At 38.5% G+C, this 21,864-nt stretch overlaps 2 protein-coding genes across 2 annotated transcripts in view; one reads left to right on the forward strand and one right to left on the reverse strand.

Moving 5' to 3' along the window:
• Positions 1 to 3,431: 3,431 nt before the first annotated feature.
• Positions 3,432 to 16,863, reverse strand: racgap1 (Rac GTPase activating protein 1). The gene is made up of 17 exons (XM_088081858.1): positions 16,715 to 16,863; positions 15,978 to 16,099; positions 15,660 to 15,862; positions 15,004 to 15,149; positions 14,497 to 14,566; positions 14,345 to 14,398; positions 14,162 to 14,239; positions 13,813 to 13,930; positions 12,792 to 12,934; positions 11,899 to 12,063; positions 11,680 to 11,775; positions 9,149 to 9,347; positions 8,618 to 8,723; positions 8,077 to 8,209; positions 4,760 to 4,886; positions 4,569 to 4,668; positions 3,432 to 4,298 (listed from the first exon to the last, which is right to left on the reverse strand). The coding sequence occupies exons 2-17, from the start codon at positions 16,060 to 16,062 to the stop codon at positions 4,223 to 4,225; spliced, it is 1,899 nt and encodes a 632-aa protein (XP_087937984.1). The 5' UTR covers positions 16,063 to 16,099; positions 16,715 to 16,863; the 3' UTR covers positions 3,432 to 4,222.
• Positions 16,864 to 17,192: 329 nt separating this feature from the next.
• Positions 17,193 to 21,864, forward strand: part of LOC121947204 (inactive dipeptidyl peptidase 10) — a 35,486-nt gene continuing 30,814 nt past the window's right edge. The window contains exons 1-2 of the mRNA XM_042492141.2: positions 17,193 to 17,301; positions 18,446 to 18,759. Coding sequence (XP_042348075.1) covers positions 18,721 to 18,759 — 39 coding nt within the window. The 5' untranslated portion in view covers positions 17,193 to 17,301; positions 18,446 to 18,720. The remainder of the gene's footprint in view (positions 17,302 to 18,445; positions 18,760 to 21,864) is intronic.

The raw sequence follows: 21,864 nt of genomic DNA on the forward strand, positions 1-21,864 counted from the left end.
GGTGTTACAGCATACGACATCCCTCTGTCCTTAGACCCTCACATCGACCACAGACCTGGATCAATATCAGTTTTCTTGTGCTGCATTCAGACACATTTCACCAGCTATTTATTTTGTTTCGTTTTCAGCACTTTTTTTAGGGCATTGCCTTTCTTTTTTTATTGCCTTATTTTCATGTAATTTTCTTGTAAGTTTTTAAAGTTATTGGGCCATGACTTGCTAAATTGCTTGCTGCCTTCTCCCCTCATCATTGAAAAAAATCAAATCTATTTGCTCAGGTTTCAAAGGGTTAAGGCCCATTCACGCCTTGACGAGCGAGAAATCTCACAACAGCCAGATGAACTGGTGACCCACATTTGACCTCAGCCATTTCCAAGGTGTGTGTGACCTACAGAGGTTAATGTCGAGCACTCCCTGCGTGCCTATTAAAAGCAAAAAAAGCAAGAGTGATTGCCTTTGACTTGATACTTCTAGATCTATAAATTTAATGCCTGGGTCCAGACCTTTAAATCCGCCCACTCAACTGAGTTCAAGATTCTAAAGATGGAAATAGTACGGTCCGTGCAACACTTATCGGTTCAATTTTCCGTATCAAAGATGAAGAATAGAAAATCTAATTTAAATTTCTATAAATGTAGAATTAAGACTTTGAAGTCATTTTTCTAATTTTGTATTTGTAAAAAAACAAAAATTGAGAAACAGAAAATCAGAGGGTCCGTGTAATATGTTGACTATTCTGTCTGATATCAGGTAAATACGTTCACAAATTTGGATTATATTTTACAAATGGATGCGGAGCAAATGTCAAAGCAGAGCCTACCACAAGCTGGATTGCAGAATCTTCCTGCCAACCTCCAACTCAGAGCATTTCAGTTTGTTTGAGCCTGGACCCTTTTATTCCTCCGTTTGTGCATCGTCTCTCTGATTATTTGCCATTTCTCTTTTTTCAATTCATTTGAGCTGGATGTCACAATTTTCCTGAATTGATTAGAGTTAATCAGATCACCTTTGCACAGAATTGAGAGCAGCCTGGTGAATTTTCCCTCTGGGCTAATCAAGGTGTAACGAGGCTCTTTCTAATGGCTTCAGGGAGCTGCGGAGATGCACACCCCAACGATCTGATCCTTCCTCAATCAAACGCAGACCTCATGTTAGCAGACTTTACAGTCAGCCAGGAACTCTGGTCTCTAGACCCCTTTTGAGACTTCAATGCTTTTGCTGTGCTGTTTTCGGGTGGTTTTGTTTATTCTAAAAACTAAGTGCTGGGAATATTAAAGAACACCTTCACAAAAGGTCACCAAGAGTTTTGCTTGCCAAATAATCTCCTAATGCCCGCAGGCTTTATATATTTCACGATTTTGGTTATTGGTTTATTTCAGCATTTTCGCAAACCTCTCATTGAGCACTGCTTGTCCTGCATGTTTTAGACCTCTTTCTGCTGCAGCACAGCTGCATTTTTCTCATGGAGCAGCTTCAGGAGTTCATGACGAGTTGATAATTTGAATCAGCTGTGCTGGCGCAGGGAGGAACTGAATGTGCAGGAGTAAGTGGAGCTCAAATAGAGATGTGGGAAATGCAGTTTTTTTTTTTTCTTTTTAACCCTGAGGGACTGTTTGTCTCATTTTTACACGCATTTTCATTCTTTGATCATTTTGGCTGCTTGTGTTCAACCATATGGCGCAAATTTAGGCAAGATTGTTTATTTTTTTGGCATTCCCAGCAAAGCTCCTACAATAAATCTAAAATACACTGTGCAAACAGAATTGCTACATTCATACTGTTAGTGCAAAAAAATATGCCACTGAAATCCATTCAAACTTAATTTTTGGTCCCACAGCCATCAAAGCATAAAAAAACTAAATCTTTTTTGTCTAAATCTACTTTGCAATCTGAATACTGAAACAATTAGCAAAACTTTTATCCATTCAGACATAAAGTATGAAAAAACAGTGAAACAGTGAAAAATACTCAGGCTAGGAAACAGATTAAGCATTCAACAGAAAGGACACGTGACATTTTTTTGGGTAAAGGTTAGAAATGTATTTTATAAGTTACATGGATTTTAGAGTGTGTACTTGTGTACAAAATTTGTGCTTAGACTTAATCAAATAATGCCATGGCAACTCAACTGGCTAATCCTACAAAGTAATTGCCTTTTGCATGGGATTGCTTACAAGCAGCCTCCCACAGTACAAACATTACACAGAGCAATAAACATTTGGAGGAGCAATCTGATTGGACTGAGCTCACAGCCTGTGACATAAACCAGTGAACAGTGCTCCTGATCAACACTGGCAGAGCAAAACACTGGCAGTAAAGATATTCAAAATGTGTCCCCATTTTTAAGAGACTAATGCCAATTACAAACATCACACCCAATCGAGCTGGCAGATGTTGACAGAGAAGATCTGCCTCAAGGACTTCACGACTGTTTATAGCAACAGTAAGAAAAGGAAAGGGCGTGCACGATTGTAAACATGGAGGATGGAGGATGACAATCAAAACTTGATAGAAATGAAAACATAAAAAAAAACCCCTCAAAAGCTAATGTTACGAGCAGTCACACATTCAATTACATCCTACAATGAAATGCCTAAGAATCAGTTCTTCAACTTCTGAGTGACACATGAGTTGAAAAACTGTCAAATTACTGAATTTAGAAGCAGGTCACAATAAAACCGCACATTTTCACCTATGCACACAATTTTCAAAAAGGCAGAAATATACAGTACAGTCTTGCGTGTTAAGTGAATATTTCATCCACAAAATGAACATGTGTAAATCAGTTAGTCATGGCCGTGTTACCTTGAATTCAAGAATAAAACTTTGGTTTTCCATGTAAAAAAGGGGAACATATTGATTTATTGATTGGGGTGCACATTCAACAACAGCCAAACTTTGTCAAAACAACCTCCTACAAACTCTCAAACAACTAGTGCAGTATAATCCAAGTCTCATTTATCCAGTCGTACTCTCAGTGCTTCCCAAACACATGCATTTGGGCACAAAAAAGAAAAACAAACCTCAGTAGTGGAGTCTGTCTTGAAGATAAGTTCAGTTTCAAGTTTCGGTGAAAATGCATGTTTGAGTGCAGACCTTTGAATCTACCGAGTCCACAGAGTTTGAGTTGACGTATTCGTCTGGCATTGTGACATGAAACAGTCAGTTAAAATAAAAACAACCAATAAGCACCACAATGGGACTGGATTAGCCAGTGACGCGCTCAAATCAATGAGGAGTAATAATGACGGCAACTACTACAGACAAGATAGACTCCGTTATTTCAAGCTGTTGTAAATCTACATGTCTACTTAATATTGCCTGACATCGCAGATTTTTTAAATTCACACAGCTCCACTCTTAAATCCGGGCAAAAGAAGTATGTGGGTGTTGTTATTACTCTTCATGTGTTGGCATTAGATTGGAGCGGATATGTGTGTCTCTAGTGATTGGTTAAGAAAAATCAGTTAGATTGAAGACAGAAATGTAGAGTAACACGTTGACATTTCTGTCTGGTATCAGGCAACACTTGGAAAGTACTGAGCATATGACTGGATAAATGACTGTTGGATAATACTGCACGAGTTGTGAGAGTTTAACAGATGTTTTGATGTAGTTTTGCTGTTGTTAAAAATGGTCACCAACAGGATTGGAAATTAGCATCAGCAAAATGCTGGTAAAATCTGCAAGCAGCAGCTAGATTTGCGGCACTTACTAGCCAAAAAAAACATCTGTAATTTATTGAGTGGCTAGTAGATTTTGGAATTTGCCAGCCACAAATAAGATAATTTCCAACCCTCGTCCCCAAATCAATCAGATAATCAATATGTGGCCAATTTCTGTGGAGGCATGCAAGAAAAAAAAAGGTTTTCTTCACAATTTCAAGGTAACACGGCATGACTACATGATAAATAAATGGCCACTTTTTGGGTGATGTATCCTCTGAGAGGTGAAATGAGAACATTTAGAAAAAGCATCAGCTCTAAAGACACACAAGTGTGCATAGATAGGAAAACCTACTATTTGGTTAAAAAAAAGGATCCTTTCACAAACATGTAAAATCATCAAAATACAACTCTTTCTATTGTGAAATATTAAAACGATTAAGATGGCGGTGTTTACATCTATTATCAAAGGTGTACCATGTTATGCATAAATACAAAAAAAGATTTCTTGGTTGTTATTGTGGTGTCAATGAAGGGTTAAGTGTAGCTGCTTTGGATTATTTAAGGAGAGGAGATGCAAAGAATTTTCCTTGGCCGGAAAATCCAACTGCCGATTTGCTCTTGCTTCCAAATCTGCAACAAAAGAGCGCACATAATGGCATTTAATGGAATTAGGAGTCTTAAGTCAATAAAACAGTCAATGGAGGATAATGAGATATTTTACAGGAGATTAACTTCTATGAAAGATGTTTGAATGAGTCAGCTTTTCTTTAAATCTTAAAAGAAGTTCTTTATGGCTTTCTTAAAATTTAAATCAGCAGTATCTTAAACATTCGACTCAGCAGAACACAAAAGAAAACAGTTTTAAAACAGGGCAGGAGGGGCTTGTGCTTGTGTGTTCACCTGGGAGTCAGAGTGGACTTCATACGCTGAGACAAGGAGCTGGATGAGGGCGTTTTATTGAGCTGGTGCTCTGGAGTCGTCAGAGGTCCCAGTATGCTCACTGCAACAGTACAAACATTAAAATGAAAGATCAACCAGCAAACAAACTCTGCACTGCTGGACAACACACAAAAAGCAGAGTGAACTCATACTTCTCTCGGGGGTGGCGTAGCAGTTTGCGTTCTCGATGATAAGATGGTTCAAGTTCGGCTGCTCACTTTCCGCCATCACAAACTGGCCCCAGTAATCCACGGGCAGAGCCAACAGGCGCTCCACAACCTGAGCAGAGAGAGAGGGAGATTAGCAAGAATGCAAAAGATCAGGGTTATTTCAGTGTGTTGCCTCATCCTCAGCCAGCAGTGCTGAGCTGATTATGTAGACGCCCCAGGCAAGACAGAGGGGAATTACTAAAAAGTCAGCGGTATTGTGATGATGTTCTGAATTGTTGTATTATATAGTAAATAGCTCTTTGGTGGTTTCTGTATGTTGTATTACATCAGCCAGGTAGGACAAGTTTGGTATTTTTGAACCTAAAAACCTATTTTTTTAAAAATGTTTTTGTGTCTAAGTGAGTAATTGGTCTGAAATTGGTCCAGTACTGAAAGTGATCGCTGCAGCCACAGCAGCAAAACAGCCAGCGTACGACCACTCAAAGGGCTTGTTTTGACATTGACAGTATCAGAATGTTATTATAAGTCTGACAGCATTATGGAAAAGACCCTGCAGAGAAATAAAATGTTTTATCTCACCTTTCCCTGATCCTTTAGTTACTGTGCGTCTTGCTCAAGGAGAAGTCTCCTTCTATCTATCTTTATTTTCCACATTGTTGAAATCGGCTAAATATTCAGCCATACCATTGAAAATCCCAGCATTCCTCTCTCCAACTGTCACTAACGTTTCATCCATTTTTTTTCCTGCAACAAGTCAACCCTGGTTAGCCTTCTTAAGCGTGACTTAATCTTATTTGCACACATAAAATTGTATAAAATCCAGACAGTGTGAAATAAAAACAAATCAAACAAACAAAATTTCATCTAGCTGGCAGAGATGAAGAGAGGTGACGAAATGAGTGGAGAAAATAAAAAAACGTAGGTGCTTATAAACAAAACTTTGATACACATTGATGCTACGATACGTCGACAGCTTCAGAGAATTAGTTTGCCGTTATGTAACATGATGTTACAAGATCACCGTAACAGTTTCATTACATGCAACAAAATTCCATGACTTTTCAAAACTTTCAATGATTTTAACTAACCCCATGATTTTTTTTCAGGGCTGCAAATGTGATTGCAAACTTCCATGACTTTTCCAGGTTTTCCATGACTGTGGGAACACTGTTTAGCTTTTTGCTGAACAATGCTTTAAAACCTTTAAAAAATATTAACATCTCATCTAGACGTTGAGACTTGAGCTCTGTCTAATGGTAAACATTCACTGACAAAGTTTAAGTTAGAATCCTAAAGATTTTCACAAAGTCAAGCCCAGTTTTTTTAATTTAATGTTGCCAATTTCCAGCAGAAGCTATTCAGTACACTTACATTCTGTAATTACCTCCATATGGTAGCTTTTATTGTTAGAGGCAGAGTCTTTTATTCCTGCACTGCATTCAAATTGCCTTCACACGCACAAGAGACTCTCAGGAAATGATGCGTGTGTGTATTCCACCGTTATTGTTTTTAATTTTATCTCATTAATATCTGCCTCGCTATTTACATTGAGTTAGTTAGTTCACAATAAAAGCATTAAACCGGCAAAACATAGGGTGGCTTTTGTTGTTGCAGTCACAGGAGACGCAGTGTCTTCATCACCAAGGTTAACGCTGACAGATCAAAAGCAAGTGTGAGACGTGGTCATTTTGCATTTTTCTGACACTTTTAAATATTGCAAAGTCTAAAAGAATAAGAAGGAGCAGCCACAGTATTGGTGACAGGCTGCACCAAAAACTAAAACTTCTCAGCAAGGTCACGTACTGCTTTTACTGTGCTCAGCATGACACCTTGATGGATAAGGGGCCAGTTATTGATTGGCTTCTTTATCACAACAACACAAGGTTGTTTGGCTACACTGTGAACAGATACACCAGCTGCTCTTCTGATGTAACTCTGATAATACAGCTGCTTAACAAGGGTTAATCTAACCTCAGAAACCTGGGACTTGTAGTTTTTCTGTGGTTTTCTGTGTAGGGGAATTATTGCGACAAACCACTAAAGAAACATGATACACAATATACAAGAGCTGCGTGATATGAGGAAAATATGTAAAAATGTTGCTGAATATTGCAATGACGATACTGCCTGCAATAAATAAACCAATGTGATCTTATCCTTACTTGTCAGCTTTTGACATTTTGGAAGCCTTTTACGTTGACACAAGGTGTCAGCAGTTAAGTTTAGGCAACAAAACAACTTGGTACGGTGTTGGTAAAAGACTGATTAGTCACGTCAGTCAACTCAGGCGACTAACGACTGGCTTTAGAAAATAAATCAGTTCCGACTTGTAGTTTCACTCACGACATAAACACTAGTCTACTGGGTCAAAGTCTTGTGCTTGTTGGACCCAATCACTCCCTGTCTCAGCCACCCTCAACGGACCTTTGCACTCTTTATACTTTGCCCATTGCTCTGAAGGTCTAATAATAATGCGAATGGGTTTACATTGGAGTTGGTCAAAAGCCTGGTGCATCTCATGAAGATGCTAAAGGATGCATTGTGTGTCTATATCTGCTGCCAACGGCCCCTGCTAGGGTTGCACAATTAATCTATTTTTTTTTATTTCATTTTTATCAGGGAGGTCATAAATAGTCCAGGATTCAAAACATTACATATGTCACTCTACATATAAATACATAATGACACAAACAATGCTCAGACACTTGACAATCTAAATTTTATCAATATCCCAATATGGCTTGCTGCAAATTTTAAATTCGCAGAAGGCACAATATTTGTTAAAGAGGAAATGTGACTCAAAATACTACTGTAGATTAAATACTGAGCTGCAGAGACGTCCTGGCCTACGGATCCTATTTTACAGACTTAAGAAAACATCTTTGTTTGGTGCAGAACCCCTCAAAAATCACACCATGTTTTTAATATGTTTTCCAATTAAAATAATTCCCTCTGTTCTTGCAAAACATATCCCCATTGTAACATCAAGCAAAATTATTGCAATTGAAAACTGTTCTGCCCAAACTACATTTTTTTTAAAACCCTGGGAGTGAGACCAGGCTTATTAAACATATACTAAAGTGTACTCAGTTCTGCCTTTCTACTGCTTTTAGTATACTGTAATACAAGAAATTGAATTAAAAAGCATGTAAAGAAAATCATTTCAAACATTCCTAATGAACAAATTCAGCTTTGAACTAAACACAAGAAACACCAATAAAAAAGTATAGATAGATAGAATAATAAAAAAGACATACTGTGCAGTCTTAAAATAAAAGTGATAAACTGTTTAGGCCTACCTTGGGTTGTCGTTTGGTATCCTGCAGAATTGTCATTGGGTCAGGGTTTGGAACTGCATGACCCACGATAGTTGGACCGAATACCCGAGCCAAGTTCCTGATGTCCATCTTAGTGTCCAAACTGTCAGCAACTCTGTAAGATTCATTAGACACAATAATAATATAACAATAATCTCTTTGATGTTTCATGAAATACAATATACACCATTTAAAATGTGTTTCACTTCAAATAAACAGAATAATTGCTGTGTCTAAGATCAGATAATGAGATAGATATAGTGGAGGTGTTGATTACATTCTTTGCACATCTTCGCCTAAAGCAGTTCAACCCAATTAAATTTAGAAGATACAGCAAAATTCAAAAAAGGTCAGTTACAGAGAGACTACAGATTTCTGCGAATATCAGCAAATCCCAACACTAAGTTTGTAGCAGGAATATGCACAGCATCAAAGCAGAGTGAACGCCTTTTAATCAGCTGCACTGGGACATGAATAGCTCTAATAGGTAAATAAGTATTAGACTTAGAGCAGAGATGCAAACCTCTGAAGGTGAAGGACTAAGAAAGCCAGTGTGTCTCTGTTGGGCTGCGGCAGGTCAGTGATGGTCTGGTACATCAGAGCGATGCTGTTGTCGTCGTCTGAAACCTCTGAGGGGGAACAGAGAGAACAATTTAGTCAGCAGAGACTAAGAAAAGGGGGAGGGGGTTGTGTTGATTTATTAACAACTTGAAAGCAAATGTATCCGACTCCAGTTACAAACAAATTCTAAAGAGGCCAACAAACGGAGAGATCAATCTCTTTATTTGTTCCAGGCAACTTCACGCCTGAGGTTTCCATCACTGTTAAAAACAAATTGCAAAAACAAAACCGAGGCACTTATGAAACCTGAACTTAATGGGTCTGTTGGGTAAATTTCTACCATCCATTGAGAAGTTAACACAAAATTGAAGTTATTTCATGTTATAAATTGTTTTTATTTACTGTACCATTATTTTTTTACCTATAGAGCTCTCCACATCATAAACAGCTAACAACAACACTAACATGTTTTGAATCAGTCTCTTTCACGTACCGGCTGCGTCCATGAAAGCACGGTTGAGGCGGAAGGTGAGAAGAGGCTCCTTCAGGTTCCTCAGGAAGTCCTTGAGGAGGCCGGTGATGGCATTAATATCGTCCACCTTGCTGAGCACAGGAACAGTTTTGCTGCGTAGAAACTTCTCCTTCAGGTCCTTCACTGTGCGATCAGAACCAGACAGACGGTACAGTCCAGCCTAAGAGTGAAGAAAATACAATTATTCACCATACACTATTTAATTTTTTCAGTGAACTAACTGAGTTTTTATGTCATTCTGTATTTTCCCTGTAGTGTTGCTTATGTGATCTAATCCAAAAAAATTAAATTAAGTATATACGTTTTAGTGTTAAACTGTAATTTTCTCAAGTACCTATGAGACGAGTACCTATGAGTATCATATGAACATATGTACTGCTGTGGACTAGGGTGTAACATCACATCAGACTGGATCGATATATTGATTCAGTGATTCCCACTCCAATATTAAAGACACAAAGAGAAAACCTGGATATTTATAATCTTCTGTAAAATATGCCCTGATCGTCAAATTTCCATGGCAAGTCTGTCACCATTTCCATCCAAGTGCACCTCCTTCCTGAACATTTAAACAATGCTAGTGGCCTATACCAAGCAGACAGTAGTAAGAAGCCAAAAAAAGACAATGTAGGATATTTAATGATATTATATATCGATCACAAGTCTCTGAATTGAATCAAAACAAAATTGTTTCGTAGCAGACTGTGATGGCAACAAATATCATGTCTTTGTCCAAAGAATCTCAATCTGTCTGTAACATCAGAGATGAAACTTAAGATTTGCACCCCTACTGTGGACGCCTCATTAGTTGGGTTTTAAAGTAACGAAATAACAAGCAAACTAAACAATCAAGGCAGCAGGTTGATCAGCAACTCCCATGTGCTGCGAGTTAAAAAAATAACAGTTTTGGTCAATGGTGTCTGTGAAGAGGGCGATATAACGCCTTCAGTTTCTCTTCAAAAAGCACTTTCTGAAGACCAAGTAAAGCAGTAAAAATGATGTCCATATGACAAATACATACATTTAAACTGATAAGACTCATCTTTTAAGTGGTCCTTTTTTGTGGAGGTTAAAATGCATTTTGATGCTGCCCCTGTCTACAGCCACCACACTCAATTGTAAGAAACAGCAATTTTACCTCTCCTTGCTTCTCCCATCTTGGAGCAAAGTGACCACCATCAACTGTGGGTCATATGCTGACTATGGAGCTATAAATGTGTTTATACAGTAAAAATGCAGTATTATATTACACTGAATCTTAATGTGTCTTCACCTGGTTAAATGAGGGTTTAATAATAATAAAATAGCACCCACTTCCACCTCTAAGCTAACACTTTCCTCACTCTCAGTGCTCATGCTGTCAGCTAATGGTGTGTGTGGGGGTAGAGGGACAGCATCAGCGCTGTAACCCACATCACCGCTTTTTGCTAGCGACTGAGTGGGAGTTTTCATCTGACCTGCCCTTTAAGTAAAGTAACTGTGCCCAAGCCACTGGCCTCCAAGAATTACTTCCAGCAAGAATTACTTCTTAAAACCACAACAAGTTTTTGAATTTTCGTTTGTCCACAAATTAAACAAAAAGATATGTTTTAATAAACAGGCTTCAGTGGTGCTGGTTGGCTTAATTTTGGGCATAGGGGCTCCCCGTGTTTCCAGTCTTTATGTTAAGCTAATTGTCTCCTGGCTCTACCTTCATACTTGGTGCACAGAAATGAAAGTATATCCATCTTTAGAAAGTGAGGCAGGAGTTCATCATGAAACTATACCGTCATCATCTCCGTTACTCATTTTACATGGCATCTGCTTCTTCATCATTAGTAAATTTGATATATTTCTCATATAAGTCTTCTATTGTGGAAAGGATGTGTGTAGTGTCCTGAAACGTCACGATCAACTTGGGGTCGGGTAGAAAAATTGACTCCTTACCCTAATTTTTCGCAGGTTCATAATTAGCTTCTTGAACTCGTCTGTTTCCTGGTATGTACGCTTAAGTCTGGATATATGCTGATTCTTTTGCCCCTGTACATCATTAGAGATGTATTATTTATTTATTTTATTTGTTCAAAGAATGTATTTCTTTTGTTACTATCTTCAATGTTGTTGTCGTTTTCCTTTTTTAAAAATGTAACCTGTCTTTCACTGCCCTGATATTTATGTCTTGCAATATTGACAGCAGGTTTTGGTTGACGTATACCTGCAAGTTGTGTCGAAAATAAACAAAATAAATTGGTCCAAAGACACAAACAGTGAGGAAGGAGCAAAACAATGAACAACAGAAAGAAGAAACAGCAGCATGACCATAATGCAATCAGCAGATTTGGATCCCTTCCACAGCCCAATTACGAATTTAATCTCCCAGGAACAGACGGTCAAATCTTAGTTACAGCTCTCAGTCGCAGCTTTAGGGAAAGACATCAAAGATAATACTGGGGTGTAAGGCTTTACTATCTTTCACATTTCTGCAGATTATTAGGACAGAAAACACAGCTCACCTCATGCAGACCCCTTTGCTCAATCTCACTGACACAGTGGACTACCAGGGGAGGAATCATAGGAGACGTGTCTGGAACGTAGTCTGCAAGCACACCCTGGAAACAAATGAGAAATTCAGTAAGCTGTCAGCTCTTTGAGACAAGTTCAGAATGTAATAAATGTGTGTATGTGTCTGCACATCGACAGAGAAATTCATTCTGAAAAGTTTTCTCACAGACCTCCCCGATTTTGACCGGTGTGGCGCCCAAGTTGGGGATGCACGGCAGAGGGCAACGCTCGCGGCACTCGGGGTGTGAGACCACCCTGCAGTCACGGCATTTCAATGAAATCTTGCCAAACTTGATCCTCTTTCCACAGGGGACACAGGACTCAGGCTTGATGACCTTTGAAAGACATTCAACAACATTCGGGTGGATAGGAAAGATTAGGGCTCCACAGCTACAGTCGAAACTTTGTTTTGAAAAATGAACTAGTGCATTACATATCAGGGTTCCTACAGCTCAAGACAAGTTACATTTAAGATTTTTTAATGCACCTGTTATTGAAATTTAAAACTAATTTTACGATAATGAACATTTAAGAAAAAAAATTATGAACCCACATCAGTTACTTAGGGTTAGGAACAATTTTGTCAAAATGTTTATAGTACATAAACACAGCTTTTTTTTAGTCAAGTTAAAAAGAGCTACTTAAAATGCCAAAAAATTACAAACCCTCTAAAGTGAAACAAATGTAAACCATATCATTATAAAAGTATGCATTTGTCCTTGGAAAAAAAAAAGATTAATTTGTAATTTGTGGTACATGTGTTGTTGGTTAAGGTATAATAAGGAATAAGGAAATGTTTTTTCTTTTAGCATTAAGACTTATGACAGATCAATTTAAGACATTTTAATACCAGTTAAGGCCTTATTGATAATTCAATGCCTTATAAGACTTTTTATAGATCCGCGGGAACCCTGACATATGTACAGGCACCAAAGTCTAACATGATAACAAGTAAGGTAGCTTCAGTGCCACGTTTGATCAAACTCATGGCAAAAGTAGCTTCACCCTAATTCCAAATAGTGCTAGAATGTGCATTTTTAGTCAGATTAAATGCCACTCTTACAGTTTTGGAGACAAACTCGTGATGACGGACACCCCCCTGGCTCTGCGGAGTGCTAGGCGCTGCTTTTCTCTCTCCCTCGGGGATGCCGGGCTGCTTGAAGACATCCTCAGACTTGACAGATTCAGAGTCCCACTCCATGGCAGCTGAATAGGAGATAAATAAATACCTAAGAGTTACATGCCATGAGAACTGAGCTTCTGAAAAGTTATACTGTCAAATCACTGCTGCTGCATATTCAGACTCAAGATATCCATAAAAAAATAATGAGAACATTACAAATAATGGGCTGATGAGCACAGTCTCAAATCAAATTATGTTTTGATTTTATTTTGGCTGCATCACAAGGGGGCCCTCTTCATATCTTTATAACAGAATTACAATAGATCGAAATGGTGGATGATGAGGCTAGAATTCTCAATTATTTTTAAATGGCTTAAAATTTATAGTCTTGCATTCTTTTCAAAATAAAACCTTGCTTTAAGAAGGATTTCACTTAGGATAAACAAAATTATTTCAGGAAGTGATAACAGCATTCTTACATTATGACTTAGACAGCAAAAAATGACAATACATTTGACCACAGTCAGCTGAAAGAAGCTAATCACTTGACTCTAAATCCACTTTAAACTTGTGTTTGAGGAATCTAGTTAGAGGGGCCTAGTGCTAGTGCTGTCAAAAATATATTTTTATCAATACATATTGATTCTTAATATTTGAAACTGTCTCAACACTAATATTCCAGAGTATCGATATACTGGTAGCAGTTCTCTTATTGTTAATGCCTATTACAGTCATTCTGCTGTTCTCTGTTACTAACCAAGAAAAGAAAAGTTGTCTTTGTCATGATCTGGTCTGGTTATTTTTTATCTTTTAATAAAAAATATTAGGTTTTATTTCCTCAATGTCAAATTTTCCCTGTGGCATTAAAAAAGATCTTTACAAGTTTTTGTATCAAAGACAGAAATTCAAGTATTGTAACAGCACTACCCATTACACACTGCATCATAACAAGAAGTCTTACCGGTCTTTCTCCTGCTGCGAGTCCAGTAAGGCACAGTCTCAATGGTAGAAACTGCCTCCACAGGTCCTCCATTCACAGGGACAGTCACTGTAGTCTTTGTCACAAGGGTCTCATTTCCCTGTCACAAATTTAAAAATTTAGAATAACCCTATAGAAGCAAACTACGTCAGGGCACAAAGGTATGTTTTTTTTTCGAGTTACAGGTTACAGGCTTGCAACAAAACGCCTGCTTTTGCTTGCCAAAACTGTCAATATTTATTTTTAGTTGCCATACTTCATTTTTTTATATATGTTGTGCAAAACCCCCCCACATAATCCAGTGATTAAAACAAAGAGATAAAAACCCTACCCTTTCTGAAGTTCTGCCTGTTGATCGAGATCGTTTGGAGGCAACTGGAGGACCATCAATATGATTTCTTGAGGAGCGCTGAAATCAAAACAGAAGACATGACTTCTGTTGCTCCAGAAAACATGAAGCCATTCTTCCATAAACAAATAATTTAGGAGAAAAATGTTGGTGCGTTTATCATACCCTTTTTTCTCTTTTCTTGAGTCGCACTGTCCTCACAGTGGAGGAGTCCCAGTCCTATCACAGATCATAAGATTTAAATTAAAATGATATCTTTTGTTACTATATAAAATGTTAATTGAACTCAACATGAGAGTGAAAAAGGAGGTACTTACAAGAGAGTCATCAGTTTTATCATAGCTGATATCAGACAAGATGGAGGCAGACTCGTCGATTGTCGTGAGTCTACCAGGAGCAACAGAAAACATGTGTTAGGCCAGTCGGCAGTATTTCCCATTTTCCCATTTATGTACACTTGTGTCCACCCAAAACATTTTAGCAGGGTGTTTTAGCTGCCATTTTATCCTTTAAAAATGGAAATGCACTTGCAAGTTCAGAGTGGATTGAAAGTGTCTGAACAGTGCATTCATGTAGAAATAAATAGATGAAGACGGGTATAGCCTGGGAGAAAATTAGTTTCTCAGTTTAAACGTAGCTTTTGAATATAATTCTGTATTGCACCTAAGCCTCAAGTGTCAGATGTTCCTACATGCAAATTAAACCACCCACAAGGTAAACAACCTGAACAACAAACATATTTTATATGTTCCTTGTAAATCACCAGGAGCACTGTAATCTGCATTATACCATTCTGCGCCCACAACAGGTAACAGATTTATTACCTTCGGCTGGTGTTCAGGCTGGCTGCTGCTGCCTGGCAGTTTGCGTTCAGGAAGGCGAGGGCTGAACGCTGCTCTGCACTCAGCTGGATGCTGTTAGAGGATCCCTCACTGGTCAGGAGGTCCCGGATCAACTGAATTTGACGCTCCTGTATTGTAGAAATGCAAGCACAGGGTTCCTACAGCTTACAGCAAGTGGAATTCAAGACTTTCTAAGACTTTTTCACTGCCACTCAGGGTGAAACTTAATACTGATTTCGCTACAACCAATACTGGGGGGAAAGAAAAGACCTGACACCAATAACTTAAGGTTAGGGAGAATTTCTGCCTAAATAATTGCTTTAATATAAAACATGACTTGGGTGACAGCAATGCAAGTGGTATTCTGTGATTTTTTCATTTTTTTTTAAAGTTACCTATTATTTTGAGATTTAACAATGCTTTGTCAGAAAAAAAGATTCATACAAGCATATATTTTATGTCTTTGCACTTTTAAGACTTATGACAAAATTATTTTAAGACATTAAGACAAGACATTTGAAGACTAATTGAGGCCTTATTTTTAGAGTGATTAAGACTTTTTAAAGGATCTGCTGGGATTAGTTGGAAAAACAAAGGAGACTAACTTAACATATATCAACAAAAAGGATCAAACATACCAACTTCTCGAAGTCAGCCTCTGCCTTTTGTCTGCGCCGGATCTCCACATCTACTTGGTTGCGGGCATGTTTCAGTTTGACCTCCAAGGCTCCCTTCTCTGTCTCTGCTTTTGTGAGCACCTCTTTGCAAGAGCCTAGCTCCTGCTCTGCCCTCAGCCACTTCCGCCGGCAGTCTTCAAAGTTTTGTGCCATCTGGATGAAATCTGGGAAAGAGGATTGACATGGTACTGTGGCAGCCCGGCATCTTTACAGGGACCTAAGGCACATGTCTTAAATGATAGATGGTAAAGATAAAAGTAAGAACCATAAAATACTCACTCGGTTCAATGTTCTCGTTGAGAAGGTCAACCTGTGTCCTCAGCTTATCATATAAGCTCTGGAGGCTCAGCACAGCAGTCTCCATGGTGGTTTATAACCTGAAGACCTTTGAAAGAGACCAACTATATAAAATTCATAGCATAACAAGGATTATGGTTTTTTGATTCATTAGTAATACATCTCAACTTTTGGATATAAACTTCAATTGTACATTTCTATCAATTTTGCATTACTGCTTCGACCTGAAATTATGTTCAATTATGCCATCTTTGTTATATTTTTTTCATTGTTGTGTATGATCATTGCTATATAATAAGGAATATTTTGGACTTTTGACCTCTCTTGCACAATGATCAAACGTTTTAAATTCTTACTGTCTTTTTTATACCCCTGTAATGTTAAGTGCAAATAATCTAAACTAAACTAAAATATAACGTTAGATAGGAATGATATAAGGCTGCTTTCAGTGTAACGTAGCTGATTAAAAACAAAAACAGACATAAAAAATATTAGCGCCGTTCACTTCAGTATTTAACGTTATTATTCTTTTTCTAACGCGTTTATTTATCTGCTTTTTTGTTTTTGTCCTAGCAGGCTTAGCATCTCCAGGGAATTCCGTTTAACACTATAATTAAGCTAACACAACTGATAAGAAAACGACGGTTACTTCAGCTGCTGACGTTAACTTCTGTTCCGTCTCACACGTTACAAAATATAAACTAGCAACGGTTACTTACCTTCTCAGCACTGGAGAAATGGAGAGAAATTCCCTTTCGGTGTGGTTTAACGGACTGCTTTTTCCTTTTTCTTTTTTTTTTTAGCGACCACCTTGTTGTGTGTCTGTCTACATCCTTCCGCAGCCTTAGCCACGGTGAGCGCGTTGCATTTCAAATTTCGCCGCTAGCCAATGAGCGAAGAGCACCGCGCTGACGTCACGACAGAGCTGAGAAAATGACTTCCGAGGACGCATTTTCAAAATAAACGATTGTAACGGTCGCTCGTCACGAGAGTATCACCACAAAAAGCCTCGAACAGACTGGAATAAGTATTATAAATAACGAATGCTGAATGTCATTTTTTAAAATACAATGCTATTCATTAGCTAAAAATCAATGAAACGAACAAATAAAGAACGAAAAAGCAGGAATCAAGAAAAAAAGAGAGCCTCGGAGAACATTAGACTTCCGGTTACAAGTTTCAAAACAAACTAGCTAAGAAACCGTCATTTCTTGGAGTGAGCAAGTGGAAAAATAACGACTTCAGAGGAGCTGTGAGCTCAATTCATGAAGTTTAGCTCATGCTTTCAGTATTCTGCTGCTACAAGGTAATTTTCTGAATCTATAGCACTAAAGGAGCATCAGAACTGTTGTTTGATTATTCCAATATATCCATATTTTGTTAGTCCAGCTCTACAGCTAAGTGACTTGTCAAAAAAGTGTTTTGGATCAATGGAAATGTACCAGTTAACAAACCTGGAAATGTCTGATAGGGTTCTTCATTAAACCATCCAAGAAATCCCACTGTAACAATAACTCACCGGCCTGCTGGAGAAAATTTAGAAACCTAAATGCAGATCGCTATCATGTTCTGTGGGATTGCCCTGTTATCAAAAAAATAAATAAAAAATGGGAAGAGATACATAATGCTATACAAGATATTTTCAGATGTCAACAGCCCCTGGAGGGTAAAACTCTTCTTTTGGTCTCATACTTCAAGAATGGGCGAAAAGAGACACACACTTATTGAATATATTCCTTGTAGGAGGTAAAAAGGCCTTTACAAGGAAATGGCTATCGTAGGAGAGCCCAACCTTAAATACATGGATGGACATTACAATGGAGATTTATAAAATGGAGAAGATCACAAAGCATGTTAATTTAAATTTGGAATTATTAATGCCATGCTGGGGAAGATGGGTTGACCACATAACACCCCACAGGCCAGACTTTATTTTTACACACCTATAATGACATTGTAAAGACAAGATTACTCCCCACGTGTTTTACACTTTTCATTGTTCCTTTTATGTTTCTATCATAATTTTCTTTTTAAAGTGTGGCATTTTAGACATATAAATGCAGTACAAAGCTTTTGAAAACAATGTAAGAGATGGTATGTGATGTTAAATACCAATAAAAAATGTTTTTTTTGTCCTACGGAGCAGAGGTGGTGGGGCCTTTAGTGTATCTCTGCCCAGGGCAGGGGCCCATTGTCTCAAAATACGTCCGTGGATGTCTATTGTTTTGAAATGTATACTGCAAAATATTAAGTCACTGCAGCATTTCTACTGCATAATACAATGAAGTGTATTATTATATTATTGCATACACTACTAAATGATGGATTTATAGTTATTATATTAATGGAATTCAGTAATAACACAGAAATATATGTAGTTATGGATAAAATTTGCTGTCAATCTCGCGAATTTTGTTTATTTCTAATTACTCCATTTTGATTGTCTCTAGGAATGCTGAAACAGCTGAAGTCGCAATTCACCCAACCTCCTGTCATGATTAATTTCTGAGCCAATCAATAGCCTAAGAAGATTGGAAATAGGCGAATGAGTGAGCGAGAGTCATCCGTGCAGAGAGAGAGAGAGAGAGAGAGAGAGAGAGAGAGAGACCAGCGAGGACAAACTTGCAAGAAGCAGAGCATGCAGAAAAAGCTCCGCAAGACAACAGTGCAGCTGCTCGGCGGGTTTTGAAGCTACAGAGGCAGCAGAGCTTGTTGCGGATTAACAATGATTGCCACAACTCAACAAAACATGACCACTGAGCTGGTATGTGTTGTTTTTTAATTCTTTTATCCCTACTTAGTTTTCCTTCAGATTCAGAGTGTGTGTGCGTGCATGTGTGTGTGTGTAATCTGCGAGTCCCCTGACGTGCAGTTGGGGAATTCCTCATGTGTGCCCACAATACGATGATTATCGATTAGTGCTTAAAGCAATTCGCCCATTCATACTTTCCCGTCAGTATCCATCTCCTGGGCTGCTTTGACTCTGTGCACTGCGGTGCAGGATGGTGTGGTAACTCGACGTCCGGTGCCTCTCATTCTTATTATCCTTCTGTCCCATGCAGACTTTTATAGCATCATATCTGCACTAACAATATGCTTTTTTTGTATTCTAATATTCAGATATAAAAATTTGTCCCAGCACACAGCCTGGACGTGCACAGTGATAAAGAGGCTAAAACCTCCAGCCTGCACTGTATGATTGATTATCCCTCTGCTGTGTATTATCATTGAATAATATCTTCTGTTTTTTTGCTCACACAATTAACTATCATCCCTAATGATGATAGATAATGCATTTAGTGAAATATACTCAATGTGAATTATTATTTAATGCAGCTTTTCCATTCAATTACAGCGTGCATGTCCTCTCTAATGTGACTTTTTGTGCCTTATTTAAAAGACATGTCAGGAGCAGCTTGTGCAACTTCAAGTCCGGTCATGAATGGTTTAATGTTAAAAAACTAGTGGTAATAAATGCTCAGATTAAACATCTTGCTTGTTAAATACATGACTAATATTAATGCATAACTAATATACGGTGTTTCCTTCTTCCAGTAAAACTTTGTCACGCATCAGTCACTGTCCAGAAATGTTCCCACGGGTGCTTCTGTTTCTCCTCCGTGCTACAACTTAACCTTGCCAAGTCAACTAATTATCAGATCTAATCAAACTGTCGTTCTTCTTGGGAGGCAGTTTCAATCATGAGATGATTAGCACGCAGCTGCTCTGCTGGAGAAAGTGTTTGAGGGACGAGAGGAGCACTTTAATGATGTCTAATTGGTATGAGCACGGCGACATTAAGCAACACATTCACCTTTAGCTCCTTGACTCACATGTGATCAAATCTTAGTTATGAAGCATCTTGTGTGGTAATCCTGCAGTATTATTATTGTCTCCTGGAGAGGGCCACAAAAGGCTGCGGGGCTTAAAGGCAATCCATTACCTGGAAATGTTGCAACACCTCATGCCACAGTCTCAAATCAATGTACTATACAGTACGAAGCAATTGATGAGGCAAAGCTGGGTGATAGATTGTCATTTTGGTGTGAAGATGCGGTGATTTATGGGATAACGTGGGTTGTGTCATGCGTTTGTGTGTCGTAATATTAGATTCAGCAGGAGCAAAGAGCATTGCAGAATCGACATGAATGACTTGTGGTGCCGTCAAATGAGAAATTCACATCACAATTTCATGGTAGGATACTTAATGCTTTGGTTCTGGTTCAGTTAATCCCTGGAATTAAGGAAGAAAATAACAGATTTAATTATTTTTTTAAAGGCCATTTAACATTCATCCTCAACACTGATGATGTGACACAGTGAATTTCGATATAGTGAACCTATTATAAGCCTTTTATTTGGTGATAGAGTATTCCTGTAGAGTCCCAGCCCGGTAAAAAATGACATACTGTTTCTCATTTTTCACTGTAACACTTTATCATGTCACCCGCAGCTCTCCCACATGTGTTTCACTGATGCTGCTTGTTTCCTAAAGGCAGGAACTCAGTGCCGTGAGTGGCTGGACATGCCGAGGAAAAGCACCCTCATACAGGACCCTTTTTGTACAGTCGTTTTCTTATGCGTGACGGGGGAGCATGAAAAGAATAAGACAGTGGGGCAGCCTTGCAGCACTAGAGGCTAAAGCGGCGGGTCTTTCATTTCACAAAGGCTGTGTGCTGCATTGTCTGGCGGGAGCCTCGAGGGCAAAAAATCTACCCAGTTAGTCCCATATGGTGTCTATACCTCCTACTGTTTCTTTTTTTTTTTTTTTTTTTTTAAACAAACACAAAGGGAGAAATGGTGGTGCAGTGAGTATGGAGCACAGAGATTCCTCTGGATGCCATGAAAGATACCCTAGATATGAATCAATATTGAGCTGTGGTATCTCTTTACTACAGCAGACTGGTTACCATTTATTCCAACCATGCTAAAGTTATAGCCTCCTCTAATGATGACCTTCATTTTAAATGAGGCAGTGAGATATATTGACAAGGTAATACATGGGTTACTTACTAATCTACAGCTTTCCCATATGAGCAATTATAATGCATCATTAAAACAAGCATCATATAGGTTATATTGAGGGCTGCATATGTCTGCCAATAGATCTCCCCCTTTTTATGGTGGCACTTATTTCATTGATGCGTCTGCCAATGTCATGTAAGTAATAAACATCTTTGCCTGATGTTAAAGGGGGCTTTAGAGGTATGCAAATTGAGAACCAGCATCCCCAAACAGCCTACACTGGTTCCTTCATTTCTCTGCATGTGATTTATTGTCGGATTCTCCTTGCCTCAAAGACACAGAAGATGGAGTTAAGGAGGTCTCCGGAGCCTAATTTATGAATTCTTAGCACCGCCCGGATTCTGCACAACCTAGTTGTGTTGCACACTGTGTAGATTGAGTAATTGTGTGTAAGTGTGGCTTGCTTTTTTAGTGTGCAAACTCAATCAATACAGTTGGAATTGTTTGATTTTGTGTGCAGTGCTGTGAGGAAAAGAAGCCAGTTAACTCGGGATCTGTTTGTGTGCACTTTAATAAGTGTGATTTTTAGGTTTAAATGATGAAAGAAGGGTCAGAACATGTCATGATGATCCACACAGAGGTCTCATACTGAGGATGTCTTCGTAAAAGTCTCCTTTATGGCTGTATTCCCTCTATTAATTGTTTCCCTCTGGACCTTGTACAACTGTACACCTTATCGATTCTCTCATTTGGTTGAGTGAAAATCCCCGAGCTCCGCTGGCAAACAGAAGAGCTCTCTCTTCTCTGTTGCAGTTCTGCACGGTTCGCCAAAAAAAAATCCTCTCAAGGGGATTCCATCAGGAGAGTTATCAAAAAACGTAACAACCTCTGATTTGCATACTCG

This window comes from Plectropomus leopardus, chromosome 9 (genome assembly GCF_026936395.1).
Source record: "Plectropomus leopardus strain MGB_pleo_1.0 chromosome 9, ASM2693639v1, whole genome shotgun sequence".
NCBI lineage: Eukaryota > Metazoa > Chordata > Actinopteri > Perciformes > Serranidae > Plectropomus > Plectropomus leopardus.